Genomic DNA, 13,749 nt, shown 5'->3' with positions numbered 1-13,749 from the left:
GACAGCCTCACACATCTGTATACATTGTTTGTTTTTCCTGTCTTGATTTCTTATCGGCTCGGTTCAGTTTTTGCCGGTAGGAAAACATGAAATCTGGTGTTTATCTTGCGCGCTCTCTTTTTTCACATTCCCTCGCTTGCCCTCGTATCGATCCGCATAGAAATGAATGTTACTGTCTGTAGCCTATATGAAAACAAGAACTAGTGAGGGGGAAAACAGACGGACACCACAAAAATGAAACAAGCCTGTGACAGTGACTACAGCTGGCCACAGCTGGCCACGGTAGTCCAGGTCAATAGTCCAGGTCAGCCCCACGTGTCAATCACAGGCTACAGAGGTTCAGCGAGACGCGTGAGCACGTGAATTAATATGATCATTGATGACGTATGACACGCTTTCCAGGAAAGATCCGATCAGTCTGTTTAGACTGCAGACGCATTGGCAGATATCCGATTTGTATGTGATTTATTTCCACATATAACGGGGGCCTGAATCTGATCTGACAACATCCGATTCAATGCGCATTTGTCCCGTTTACACGTTCATGTTACAGATCCGATCTGAGCCACTTGAGAGGAAAAAATCTGAATTGGGCCACTTGAACCGTGCAGTGTAAAGACAGCCTCTGTCTCTCACCGTCTGCTGCAGCCGCTCCGCTCGTCCACAGCTCTCGTCCTCCAGCCTGGACAGACTCTGCAGCTCCCGCCGCAGCTCGCCCAGAGACGCCTCCAACCGGCCCACGTCCGCCAGCAAAGCATCATGGGATTGCTGGTCCACTGCCACGCTGCAGGAGGAGGAGGAGGAGGAGGAGGAGGAAGAGGAGGAAGAAGAGACATTAGCAACAGCCTCAGAGTTTGACCTCGTGTCCACAGCTGAGACGGTCCGGTGCAGCTCACCTGACGGCGGCCGGGAGCGTCGCAGGTGAAGCAGCTTCCTCTTCCTGTCTCCGCTGCAGCTGCTGGAGATTCAAACACATCAAAACTTTATTAAACTGTAAAACATGAAGACACGAAGAAGAGTTTCCTGCTGTGTGGGCGGAGCTTCTTCTCACCTCCATCTGCTCCGAGAGCGACTGAAGCTGCTGCTCCAACCGCTGCAGCCGAGACGACTGGCTCTGCTGCTGCAGCTGGTCCTGGTGACACCAACCGATTATCCATTATTAACCATTATCGATTACATTTTTCCATTTGACACCAACAGTAAAACAAAACACACTACAAACTTATTGCACCATTAAAAAACAGTCAGCTGCTGAATTACCTCGTGTTGACTCTCACTCTTCACTGCACCTTACATTTGTGTAGTTTAGGTGTAACGTCCAAATTATTATTATTTTTAAATGCATTTTCTATTTTATTTTGTTTGTTTTAGATTCAGTCTTTCACAGTCAAAAAGTAAATGAATAAAATAAATGTCCACTCTTGCAAATAAATGTCCATAATTTGAGTTTTTTCCTACAGAACAAAGATGCAGCTTTGGACAAATAATAATAATAACTAGAAAAAGCATTTCCAAGAATGGAAATGGTGTGACTGCTGATAGCAACTGAACGCTGTTGCAGCAACTGAACGCTGTTGCAGAATTATGCTTCAGCAGTCACACTAATAATAGACTCATAATCATCCATACAATCATTGCAATTAATCAGTAATCCATTTTTAAATCATCAATAATCAATAACCTCTCTCTCTTTTCCGAGTATCTGAGTAGTGAAATGGCACTGGGAGGGGGGGGGGTCGGGGGTCGGGGGTCGTTGCCACTACTTAAAAAAAATCCTAAAGGAAACACTGCACATAATATTGTTTGTACTTGAAAAAAAGAAAGGAATATTTAATTCAATTTATTTTAACTCAACTTTGGTAAATTATTAGTTTTAGTTTCAATTTGTGGAAGAAGAAGTTTATTAAAAGCTCATGCTTACATCATGCATGTAAAGAGTTGTAATAAAACATTTCAAAATGCATGTGCAACTCGGTTAAATAAAAGTCTGTTGGTCCAGTCAGATATTTAGTCATTGTAGTTTTCTTAAAGGTGCCATATGCAGACCTGCCAACCTTGACATGTTTTTATGAGTACTGGACAGACAGGAGAGAGCGGGCCAGCGCTGTGGGTTCGGCAGACTCGTTATTCTCCGCTACTCTATGATGATCGGTTGAAACTGCACCACTACACTGCTGCATCGTGTTGTCAGACATGAGTATTGCACGTGCACATTTCCAACAGCACTCACAGATGTCTGCAGCTTTTTGAGTAGTTTAATGAGGCGGAGCGTACCAGCGTATTTTGATGTCAAATTGCGTACCTGCTACGCAAAATGCGTACAGGTTGGCAGGTCTGCATATGTAAGAATGTGGCCAAAAACGGCTACTGCAGTCAAATTCAAAACACAGTGATCTGGTTTTTTCTCCCAGTCGTAGCAGCAGCTCAGTGGAAGCGAGCGCTAGGTGGCGCAACATGCCAACACGTAAATTCAAAACATAAACATGATTTGCAGTCTGCAAAAAAATGATTTTTAATACTCTGGCTGTGCTATTGTTGTTGGTGAGTTCATCATGTTATATGAACATTATTCCTGAGTCTCTGTGACATATTAGGAGGATTTTACAGCCAGTTGCTTTGGATTTCTTACATACTGTACCTTTAAAATCTCGTCTCGTCTCGTTCTCGTGAGATGAGTGTATCGTCACACCCCTAGTAATGAAACATAAATAAAGTATTAAAATCACTAACCTGCTCCCTCTGGTGTCGGTCCTGCTCCAGTCGTGTCCTGAGCTGATCCAGGTGTCGGTCCACCTGTCCCTTCAGCCACTCCTCCATCACCTCCTCCTTCACCTCCTCCTGCTCCTCCTCCTCCTCCTCTTGGCTCGGCCCCCTGCTGCTCTGCTGCTGCAGCTCGCCGTAGAGCAGCAGAACCTCTCTGTGTCTCTGCTCCGCTCGCTGTCCGCCACCGTCCACCCGCTCCCACAGCGCCGCCAGCCGCCGCTCCACACGGACCAGCCGGGACGACGACGACTCCTCCTGCTCCTCCTGCTGCTCCTCCTTCACAGAGCGAGCAGCCTGACAGGAAAACAAGTCGTTTACATGTTACACAGAACTATGTAACGTAGTTCTGTGATCTCCGATCTCCAGCTGTTTGGAGACGCGATATGTCAGACGGAGATAAACCGCAGCCAAGTGGAAACAGATACGACTAAAAACACCCAGATAACGCAACGAACCAACGCAACAAGTGCAATTTTGCACTTCCTTTTCTGCTGATATGTCCTCTAACACAAGAAAAATGCCACAGGAACATGTGAAAAGCACGAAAAACACGATTTTCATAGGAGGGGGTCTTTAAAGGATAATTTCCGTTTTTTACAACCTGGACCTTATTTCTAGCATAAAATACGATCATTTTACTCACCCAGATAACTTTGGTGTCATTTGGAGTTGTTTTGACGAAATTAGCCCCAGTGGAGCGGCGCGTATATCTGTATAATGCGAGAGCACGGGGCAGCGCAATGCAGCCTCTAAATAACACATTATCCGCCGCAAAACTCATTTATTTCACCAATATTTTGTTATGATACACTAGTGCTATTCCCCTCTGAGCCCGTGGTGGCATGTTATCAACATGCTGCGCCTGTAGGTTGACTACTAACCTCTTATCTGGATGATGTCATCTCCGACCGCTGCCCGGCGCGGCTAACTTGCTACCGCTAATGGTGGTTTCTGCATGTTTCTGACTTGTCAGAACAAAATGAGCAGCTGGATGAAGTTCAGCTTCCACAGGCTTCCTCTCCTCAACCTGGACTCACTAAAGCTCCGGCTAGTTGAGATAAATGGACCTGAATGCCGAAGCAGAATGATTATTATCAGAATGAGCCGGGCAGCGGTCGGAGATGACATCATCCAGATCGAGGTCAGTAGGTCAACCTACAGACCCCGGATGTTGATAACATGCCACCACGGACTCAGAGGGGAATAGCACTAGTGTATCACAACTAAATATTGGCGAAATAAACGAGTTTTGCGGCGGATAATGTGTTATTTAGAGGCTGCATTGCGTGGCCCTGTGTTCTCGCATTATACGGATATACGCGCCGCTCCACCGGGGCTAATTTCGTCAAAACGACTCCAAATGACACCAAAGTTATCTGGGTGAGTAAATGATAGTATTTTATGCTAGAAATAAGGTCCAGGTTGTAAAAAACGGAAATTATCCTTTAAGCTGGTCTGCTCTCCCTGCCTCCCTTGCCTACCAGAAGCTTCCTCCTTCAGCTGTTGTTAACATTTCCATGTTTCTCACATTCTCTGTTATAAACTGTTTTCTTGTCTGTAACAACATCTATTGCACATCTGTCCATCCTGGGTGAGGGATCTTGATTGGTTGATGCGTTTATTCGCCGGGTGAAAGCTCAGAAAAACTAACCTCACTCTAAAAAAGAAGAAATTCAACAAAACACAACTCCGCCCACACCAGAGTGCATCGTTCCCAGAATGAGGGAATCAATTAGCTCCATAAAAAGCTTCTTTATAAAAAAAATAGATATTTATACAATTGTAGAAACTCATTTTGGCTGCGTAACATTCACGGTTGGTGTGAAACGACCTTTAACCTGCTGAAACGATGCAAATCGCCACCTAGTGTTGAAGAGGAGGACGACGTGTTTATATTTTCCTGTTGCATGTGAACATCCTTCAGAAAGTTATTGAAGAAACATCTTATGTCTTAACCTTTAATGTCATTATCTGTAATGTAATCCATATTATGTATCCATGTTGTTTATGTCTATAGCTTTCTGATGCTTGTACATTTCTATTGTGTAAATGAAACTAGAAACTGAGCTGGAGTTGGAGTGAACCGAGTCTCTGTCCGTCTTGTCTCTACCTCCTCCTCCTCCTCCTCCTCCTCCTCCTCCTCCTCCTCCGTCGTCTCTGCTGCTGCAGGACGTCGTCTGTCCAGCGGCTCCTCGTACAGCTGCACCTCCCTCAGCGCCTCCTCCTCCTCCTGCTCCACCTCCTCACTGCCCTCTGATTGGCTCGGTGAGGATGTGAAGCTGTCGGTGTCGGTATCAGGGTCGGTGACGTTGACAGCTGGAAGGACGGAGGGAAAAACATCTGGAGCGAACCAACACAGGCCTGTGGAGAGGAGAGAGGAGAGAGGAGAGAGGAGAGACAACATGATGAAACCTTCAGGTAGAGGACGGACGGAGAGAAGACGGAGAGAAGACGGAGAGAAGGAACGGAGGAGACTCACCGAGGAGGAGCAGAGGGAGGAGAACCAGGAGCAGCAGGAGCAGCTTCACAGGGAACCTGCAGGAGAACACAAGTCGTTGGTTTGGACCTGCAGCTGCGTCAGAGCAAACTCAGAGTACTTTTATCATCAGTAACGACCGAATGACAGAATGACAGAGTATCGATTCACGTGAAGTCAAACGGTTCCACGTGTCGGTACCTGAACGCACTTTCATGTCGCGTGCGTCAGTGAGAGTTGATACAGTCTGTCTGATGTGAATATTCGAGAGGGACCTGTGTGCAGGGACAAGGGCGACTTTTTCCAGACCCTAATTTCCAGACTTCTCGGTAAAAAAAATCTAATAATTTGTGATATTTAAGTAAATAGATAGATGTGCATAATATTAAAAAAAACATGCAATGTGTCATTTGTTTTCATTATTCTGAATGTGTCTGCTATTATGCAACCAAATCATTTCCAGGAGATCGTAGCTAGATACAAAATAATTAACAACCCAAATAACTTCAGATGAGACCAAACCCAGATAAGATTAATAAAATAAATATATTTCCATACAATAGCTTCTATTTTCCATACTTTTACAGACCTGGAAATGTATGAAATCAAATTCCATACTTTTCCATACTTGCGTAGGAACAAACTAAACTAAACTAAACCAGAGGAAAAAACAAACAAACAAACAAACAAACAAACAATCAACAACAAAACGGAACCAATAAGGTTACCAGTATTTAAATATATTGTAGTAAATACCTTTTTAAATAGCAGAGAAAAAAACAAACAAACAAAAACAAAACAAAACAAAAAATAAATAAAGCTACCCAACATTGGAGAGGGACCTGTGTGCAGGGACGAGGGCGCCGCCATTAGCTCAGCTCATCCATACCGGAAGTCACGACTGGAAGTTGCTTTTCTTCGTGTATATTATCTCTCTGGCCTGTCTCGCCTCTACTGCTCTTTTTACTAAACTTAACCAACTCCTTTCTTCATTGCCTAAACCCAACCAAAGCACCCACCAAAGACATTTCATTTCTTTTTTCTCTCTCTCTCTCTCTCTCTCTCTCCTGGTCTGCTGTCAGCAGGAGCGGCGCGGCTGGGCAACTGGTAGTTGTTAGCCGTTAGCCGTTAGCAGCGTTTTTTAATAAACGATCCATGCAAAAACATATTTAGTTAGCTCAATCATGTTGTAACTAAGATATCTGCTGGAAAACAATATTTTATCATGGACCATTTTTCTACAAAGAAATGATATACACGAAGAAGAGCAACTTCCGGTCGTGACTTCCAGTCTGGATCAGCTGAGCTAATGGCGCTCTGGTCCCTGCATACGGGTACTCTTGGAATATTCACGTCCTCTAACCCCTTACTCTCTTCTCTTCTCTCTCTCGTCATTTGAATAAAGAAGCGTTACCGTTTTAAATCAGCGACTGAAAAACAGTCGTCCGTCCTTTACAAATGAAATCACAGATCGTTATGAGAATCGCTACCGGAGAATCAATACGTGAATATTCTCCAGTAGCTTCTCTTCAGTCGGCACCCTGCAGAGTTTGTGCTGCTCCTGAGTTTTACTTGTTTTATTTCACACAGAACTTCCTGATGGTTGTAGAGTCTCTCCATGTTTCTCCTTCTGCCTCAATAAAAAGGAAAATTTAGACGATTGTCTCATAAACTATTAGATTTTTTTTTTTCATTTAATGACTATTCAATTATTCGAAAATCATTTCCCATCCCTAAAACGTAAAATACTCTTAAAGCCTGATGTAGTTGAGAAATAAATATTCAAACTTCAGAATTTCAACTATTCTTTTTCCTTTTTTTTAATATATATAGACAAAATAACTTAAATAACAACGGTACCTGTTTTTGGACTTTTTTGTGTGTGTGGTTGAGTATCAGCACCGTATTGGCCCACACACACACACACACACACACACGCAGGTTACCGCAGTGACGGGACATTAATTAAATAAATAATAAAAAATAATAAATAAATAAAATAAAAATAATAATAAAAGCAAACAAATCAAAACGTACCGAGTCTGGAGGAAGCTGCTGGTCATGTGACGCCATCGTCTGCCAAGCCACCTGGACAGCTCACCTGCTGCTTTACCTGCACACACACACACACACACACTCTCTCAGGACACGCCCACTGATGTTGTCATGGTAACTGCCCACACCTGATCCAGACGTTGGGTCGTGAGTTTTACATTTTCTGTTTCTTGACTCTGAGCAGAATGTGGTTTACTTTGTTCATTGAACCAGTTTGTTTCTCTGTTTCTTCCTCTCTCAGCCCCAGAAGTCTGATTTAAAGATGTTCAGTCTGAGGCTCTTTAGTCATAATGTCTCAGCATGTCAGAGATTATTTCATAGATGAGTTAATTTACCATAGAACAACACAGAAACATGTAGTTTTAGTGTTTAAACCAGGCCACTGCAGCTCTGAGCTGCTCCTCCGTCTGTCACTCAGCAGCATAGTTTTCCTTCACTACAAAATCTTACCAAGAATATTTGTCTCATTTCTAGTCAAAATCTCATTTTTAGTCAAAACAAATCTCATTATACTTAAAATAAGACTCATCACATTAAGAAGCAGCTTGTTTTTAGACACTTTTTACTTCTTTCAAGCTGATTTTCACTTGAAATAAGCAGAAAAATCTGATAGTGGAGCAAGTTTCTCTTTCTTATTACAAGCACAAAAAAACCTGCTTTCACTGGCAGATTTTTCTACTTATTTGAAGGAAAAGTTTGTTTGAAACTAATGAAAATGATCTAAAAACAAGTTAATTTTTAGGTGATGAGTCTTATTTTAAGTGGGAAGAGATTAGTTTTGACTAGAAATGAGACAAATATTCTTGGAAAGATTTTGAGATTTTGCAGTGTTAGTGGGGTCTGAGCTCTGGGAGCTGATGTCACCATGTGATCAATCATTTTCCAGGACATTTGACTTATTTTCTCATTTTCCATGTGTTTTTTCCCATGACTGGAAAATTGGTCAACCATTTTCCAGGTTTTCCAGGATGCGTGGGAACCCTGAACAACAACAACATGCAGAGGTCACGTCAAGAGGAAGCAGCTGAACCCGCTCTCCACACCGAGAAGCAGCAAACACATGAAGCTCCGACACCAACGAGCTGCAGCTCAGGACAGAAGCAACGAGGGGGGGGGGACTAAAGAAGAGATGCTACCACTTTACTGTAATAGGTATTCATCAGATTGACATAACAGCTGTCATAAACATCAATGAATACTTCTGACAGCTGTCGTTAGTGTCATTCGGTAAGTTATGTCACTTTTGATGCAAAGTTGACATTGTTTGAGATGTTTTTGTTCTGACAACTTGACATAAAGACAATTTAACAGGGTAAATACAGGAATCTTGAAGTTAATTCTAAAACCTTTTTAAGACTTTTTCAAGACCTTCTCAATATTTTTCAACACCTCACCGCCACTTCAAGCTGTAACCATTTAGTTTGTGATAAAGACTATGAAGCACTATGATACAACAGAATTCAATACAGGCTGGGGGCGCCTTGTGACATATGGTGCGTTTGTAATATGCACTGGGAGCGCCAGAGCGTACTTTGTGCCTCTGAATTTCCGCCCGAGTGCGCTTTGTTTTTTAATAAAATTAATACATTCACACACTTTCACAATGTTTTCTAGGACTCAAACTTGGACAGCTAATTCAGGAAAAAGATACCTTCAAAATTTAAGACTTTATAAAGTCGTGAAAAGACTTTTTAATACTTTTTAAAGCAGTACTAAAGAACTTTCAGTTTTGGTTGAGTTTGGCGGCGCCTGTGGACCAAAGCGGTAGTGTTTTGCCTGAAGGAAGACTCCATTTCCCATGAGCACTAGCGTGAAGCCCTGTAAATATCCTGCATTAAAATTAACAGAAGACATCAAAACTAAGTTTCTGTTTCCAGTGGATCATTTCAAAGTGAAAACACAAACATAATCCATTGCTAAAGTGCCGTTTTGCCTGTTCCCTCCTTGTTGTGACTCGCAAAAGTGAAAGTGAAAGTAAAGTGAGAGCAGGGTTCCTACCATGCTCCTCAAAGCTGCTTAGTGCCAGTGAAGGCCATACAGACCATAATGATACAGACCCCCTCAGACCACGACAGAGGTGTCATTCAACTTGTTGTAAGTCGATGTATCATCACAAAAGTTATGAAAATATTTTATGAAGGTTGAAAAGTTACTTAGTGCTGGTTTAAGGGTCTTAATTTTCCCAAAATTGATTTATCACCTTTCAATACTTTTCAAGACCCCGCGGATACCCTGTTTAAACTGTCATAGCAGACCTAATGGCCAAACTTTAAACAATTATGTCAAGTTCTCACAGGGTTTCTGCAGGTACCAGCAAATCTAATTTAATGCTTTTTAATGCCATTTCAAACATTTTTAATGCCCGTGACTGCAAATACTATACGTGTGCGTACATACACTTACCTATATACACATACACACACCCAATTACTTGGTTCTGCATGTTTATCGTGCACCGACTGCAATTTTCTGGTCGATCACAGATTTTTAAAAAGCCTGACCTGCCGATTCCGATTTTTGCCGCTAGCGATTAAAAAAAAAAGTCAACAGTAGCCTGCCACCACCTAAAAATATTAATTTAGAAAATTCTCCATTTCTTCACCCACATTTAATTTTACTGTAGATTAACTGTATAATCCCCCTATTTTTCTGCTCTTTGTGCTTTATAGGGATGTAATGATATCAAAATCTCACTGTATGAATCAATCAATTTTTTAATGCCTTTGAGAATCAAATTTAATTCCTTTTAATGCCATTTAAGGCCTTAATTTTAGCAAAATATATTTAATGACTTTTAATGCTTTTTAATGACCCGCGGAAACCCTGTCTCATAACAAAAACATCTCAAACAATGTCAACTTTGCATCAAAAGTGACATAACTTACCGAATGACACTTAACCACAGCTGTCAGAAGTATTCATTGATGGTTATGACAGTGTTATGTCAATCTGATGAATACCTATTCAAGTAAAGTGTTTTACCGAAGAGACTTTCTTAAAGTAAGACGCTAACGGCGGCGAGGCGGCGTTGACCTGCAGAGCGTCCGGCGGCGCTCCGTGAAGGAGAAGAAGAAGGAGAACAGAGTTTCCTGGTGAGGAGCCAGAGGTCGGCGGCTGCTCTCTGGATCAGCTGACAGAGGCAGGAGGCTGAGAGGAGGACGCACATCTGGGCGTTACCACGGCAACACTGACATCAGCCGCCTCGACTCAACTCAACTAACTCTTCCAACGTGAGAACAACACGATCAGGGCTCGGATTCACAAAGATTTATGAGACTAAACAGTTGTTGGTCTTAGCGACGATGTGAGATTTTTCCCCCGAGGTCGTCCGGTTCAGACAATGCGATTTCGGTTTTTAGTCGAGAGAAAGCCGGTAAAACGTGGGTCAGGTGAACAATACGACATCGCCATGACAACATATTGTCACGTGTATTGTTTTGCCTCGTGCTGACGGGCCACTTGTTTATGCCGTTACGTGCAGCGGCTGGCCGGCTGTCGTCCGTCTGCCCAATTTCAGGTGAATGCAGCATGAAAAATACGATTGAGTTGCTTGTGATATACAACCACAACGCTAGATGGAGGAATTCTTACACAATGTCCCTTCAATGAAACTCTGACAGCCCCGTTTTTAAAGGGATAGTTCAACATTTTGGCAAATTGGCCCATCACCATAATCCCTATAGTCATAGCAGTAGGTTCGTTACCTTTAATTGTCGGTGTAAGCCGTTTTTAGAACGGCGGAGCAGAGCGGCAGGCTGCTCAGAGCTACGCTACGGAGGCTAAAGGAATTTCTTGGTTTTCCTCATCAAACTCATCAAATACACAATCCAACAACTCCAAAAGGCTGTCGTGGACAAGTTGTGAGCTGCACATTCACCACGCTATGAGATAATGACTAGGGCTGAAACGATTCCTCGAGTAATTCGAGTACCTCGATTACAAAAAATGGTCCGAGGATTTTTTTCTGCCTCGAGGAATCGTTAATTTAATTGTAGTTCAAGCGGCCGCACGGACTTTCAATGTGGCACAACGTGCGCCGTAACGTAACCTATGAACGTAACCGTGCACGCCCCCCCCCCCCGCGCGGCCGTTCGCCGCGGATGACGGCGGGGAGGGGGGCGGCGGCGGCGGCGAGGCGATGGCCGCGATGACGGGGGGACGGTGGCGAGTGGCGACAACACAGCAGAACAATCCTGCCTAGGAGCTATCCATGGTTAGGCTACTTAACCAAAGTCTCTTGAAATATCAAACAAAGAAAAGGACTATGGACTGTGGAAGTTTGAATGGCCAAAATACTTAAGTTATCATGACGTGAACCATCTGTTGCGGTGAGACCGTTGATTAGGTAGAAACCTTAACGGGGGGGCGGACGTGGGTGTTTGACTGAGGGAGAAAAAGGCGACAGAAAATGTCTCTCTATAGGCACTCTAGTTGTAACACGGCCCTTGCATACCACAGCAGCACGTCTTCCATGTTGCAGCATCTCCACAGAAAACATTTTTGATATCTTGAAAGTAATTTAATTTTATTTATTTTGATATCTTGAAAGTAATTTAATTTAATTTATTTTTATTTGTGTTTTATTTATTCTTATTTATGTTAGCAGCAGTCGCCTCTTTAGTAATGTTTCAAGACCAGAAAATACTTGCTTGTGAATTTAAGAAATAAAAACAGTTGATTCTACAAAAGGAAACCAATTGGTCATTCATTATTGAGTGAAATATGTTATTTTCTCTTGTGTATTCATAATTGCTCTTTAACCAAGCAAAAATACGTTTTATCCGATTACTCGATTAATCGATGTAATTTTCAGTAGAGTACTCGATTACTAAAATATTCGATAGCTGCAGCCCTAATAATGACGGAACGTTACGAGACGAAGCTGTTTTAGACGTAAATTCATGCAAAACCGCTGATGCGTGTTGCGTTCAGGGACAGTTTTTCCAGCAAGCAGACTCTGTATTTACCCTGTATTTACCTCGAAAACGGCTCCGTTTCGTAACGTTCCATTATTATCTCATAGCGTGGTGGTTGTGCAGGTCACAACTTGTCCATGAAAGCGTTTTGGAGTTTTGGGATTTTGTATTTGATGAGTTTGATGAGGGAAACCAAGAAATTCCTTTAGCCTCCATAGCGTAGCTCTGAGCAGCCTGCCGCTCCGCTCCTCCGTTCTAAAAACAGCTTGCACCGACAAATAAAAGGTAACGAACCTACTGCTATGACTATAGGGATTATGGCAATGGGCCAATTTGCCAAAATGTTGAACTATCCCTTTAAGCAGCATAGCATCGTCTGAACTGCGCTGCATCAGCCGACCTTAGTCCTCCTGTGTAACTTTGGAAACGTGTCGACGCCCCGATGAGTTGATGACATAAGGAGCGAATTAAATAAATAAATAAATAAATAAATAAATGAATGAATGAATGAATGAATGAATGAATAACCAGCCACAGTTACACTGTTTTTTTTTTTGTTTTTTTTAAGTATATTTTTTGGCTTTTTGCCTTTATTCGATAGTCCACAGTATAGATAGACAGGAAAGGGGGAGGCAGAGAGATGCAGGAAAGGTCTGCCCGACGCGGGATTCGAACAGTTAAACAGTTAATGTGCGTCCCTTTACCACAACTTATTTTCTATGGCCATACAAGCGAGACCAGTGACCGCTGACTCATCATAACAGAATCCATGCATCTCCTCGAGTCATGAAATAAATGATGTGTAAAACGTTTTGCTGCCTGTTACTGGTGCGGATAGAGCTCACACCAGAAACAAACAGCTCTAGAGCTCACATGAGAGCAGAGAGAGAGCCAAACGAACCGCACCGAGGAGAGAAACAACGCTGCGAGGTTCAGTTCAACTGGACTAAACAAGGCCGGTGTGAACGCGACCTGAGATGAGATGAGATTCCTTGCTGGGAATGTTTAGGAATGTTTAGGCCGAGTTAGGAGTTCTCCAATAAAGAATCTTTGTGAATACGAGCCCTGGTCTGAGATCTGTTGTGAGTGAACCTGTGAGAAGCGTCACGCTGCACATCAGCATCAACACAGAGGAGGCCAGTGAGGAGGAGGAGGAGGAGGAGGAGGAGGAGGAGACGAAGGCCTCTCGGTCTGGACCTGAAGGTCAAAGGTCACACACATCAACAAACACCTGTGAACATCTGTCTCACATCTGTCTCCAGTTACGGCACCAAACCACCACAACACAGCAGCAGGTGGTTACATCTTACTACTACTACTACTACTACTACTACTACTACTACTACTACACTTTTCTTTTTAAAATAACGCAGGTTTTTAAAATGCTGCTTATTTCGGGGCGTTCTCTTGGTGTCACATCCCGACCCTGGAGACTTTCGGGGGCAGATCTGAGTTTCTACCCGGAGACAGTGACTCGTTTATCCCCAGGGATGCAAACGGGTCAGGACCAAAAAAGAGAGGAATTGTTGGGGGGGGGGG

The 13,749-nt window shown here is 43.0% G+C and overlaps 1 protein-coding gene across 1 annotated transcript in view; it reads right to left on the bottom strand.

Moving 5' to 3' along the window:
- The window catches only part of LOC146967091 (uncharacterized), a 33,585-nt gene that overhangs the window by 7,837 nt on the left and 11,999 nt on the right, over positions 1–13,749 (bottom strand). The window contains exons 8-16 of the mRNA XM_085762169.1: positions 13,303–13,407; positions 10,328–10,441; positions 7,277–7,352; positions 5,243–5,298; positions 4,874–5,124; positions 2,731–3,015; positions 1,052–1,132; positions 897–958; positions 637–784 (exon numbers count right to left, since the gene is read on the bottom strand). Of these exons, the coding sequence (XP_085618295.1) occupies positions 637–784; positions 897–958; positions 1,052–1,132; positions 2,731–3,015; positions 4,874–5,124; positions 5,243–5,298; positions 7,277–7,352; positions 10,328–10,441; positions 13,303–13,407 (1,178 nt within the window). The remainder of the gene's footprint in view (positions 1–636; positions 785–896; positions 959–1,051; positions 1,133–2,730; positions 3,016–4,873; positions 5,125–5,242; positions 5,299–7,276; positions 7,353–10,327; positions 10,442–13,302; positions 13,408–13,749) is intronic.

Source organism: Trachurus japonicus, chromosome 19 (assembly GCF_045865225.1).
Source record: "Trachurus japonicus isolate A0001 chromosome 19, Traja_1.0".
NCBI lineage: Eukaryota > Metazoa > Chordata > Actinopteri > Carangiformes > Carangidae > Trachurus > Trachurus japonicus.
Note: the sequence above shows the minus strand (reverse complement) of the source record. Positions and strands in the feature narration are given on the sequence as shown.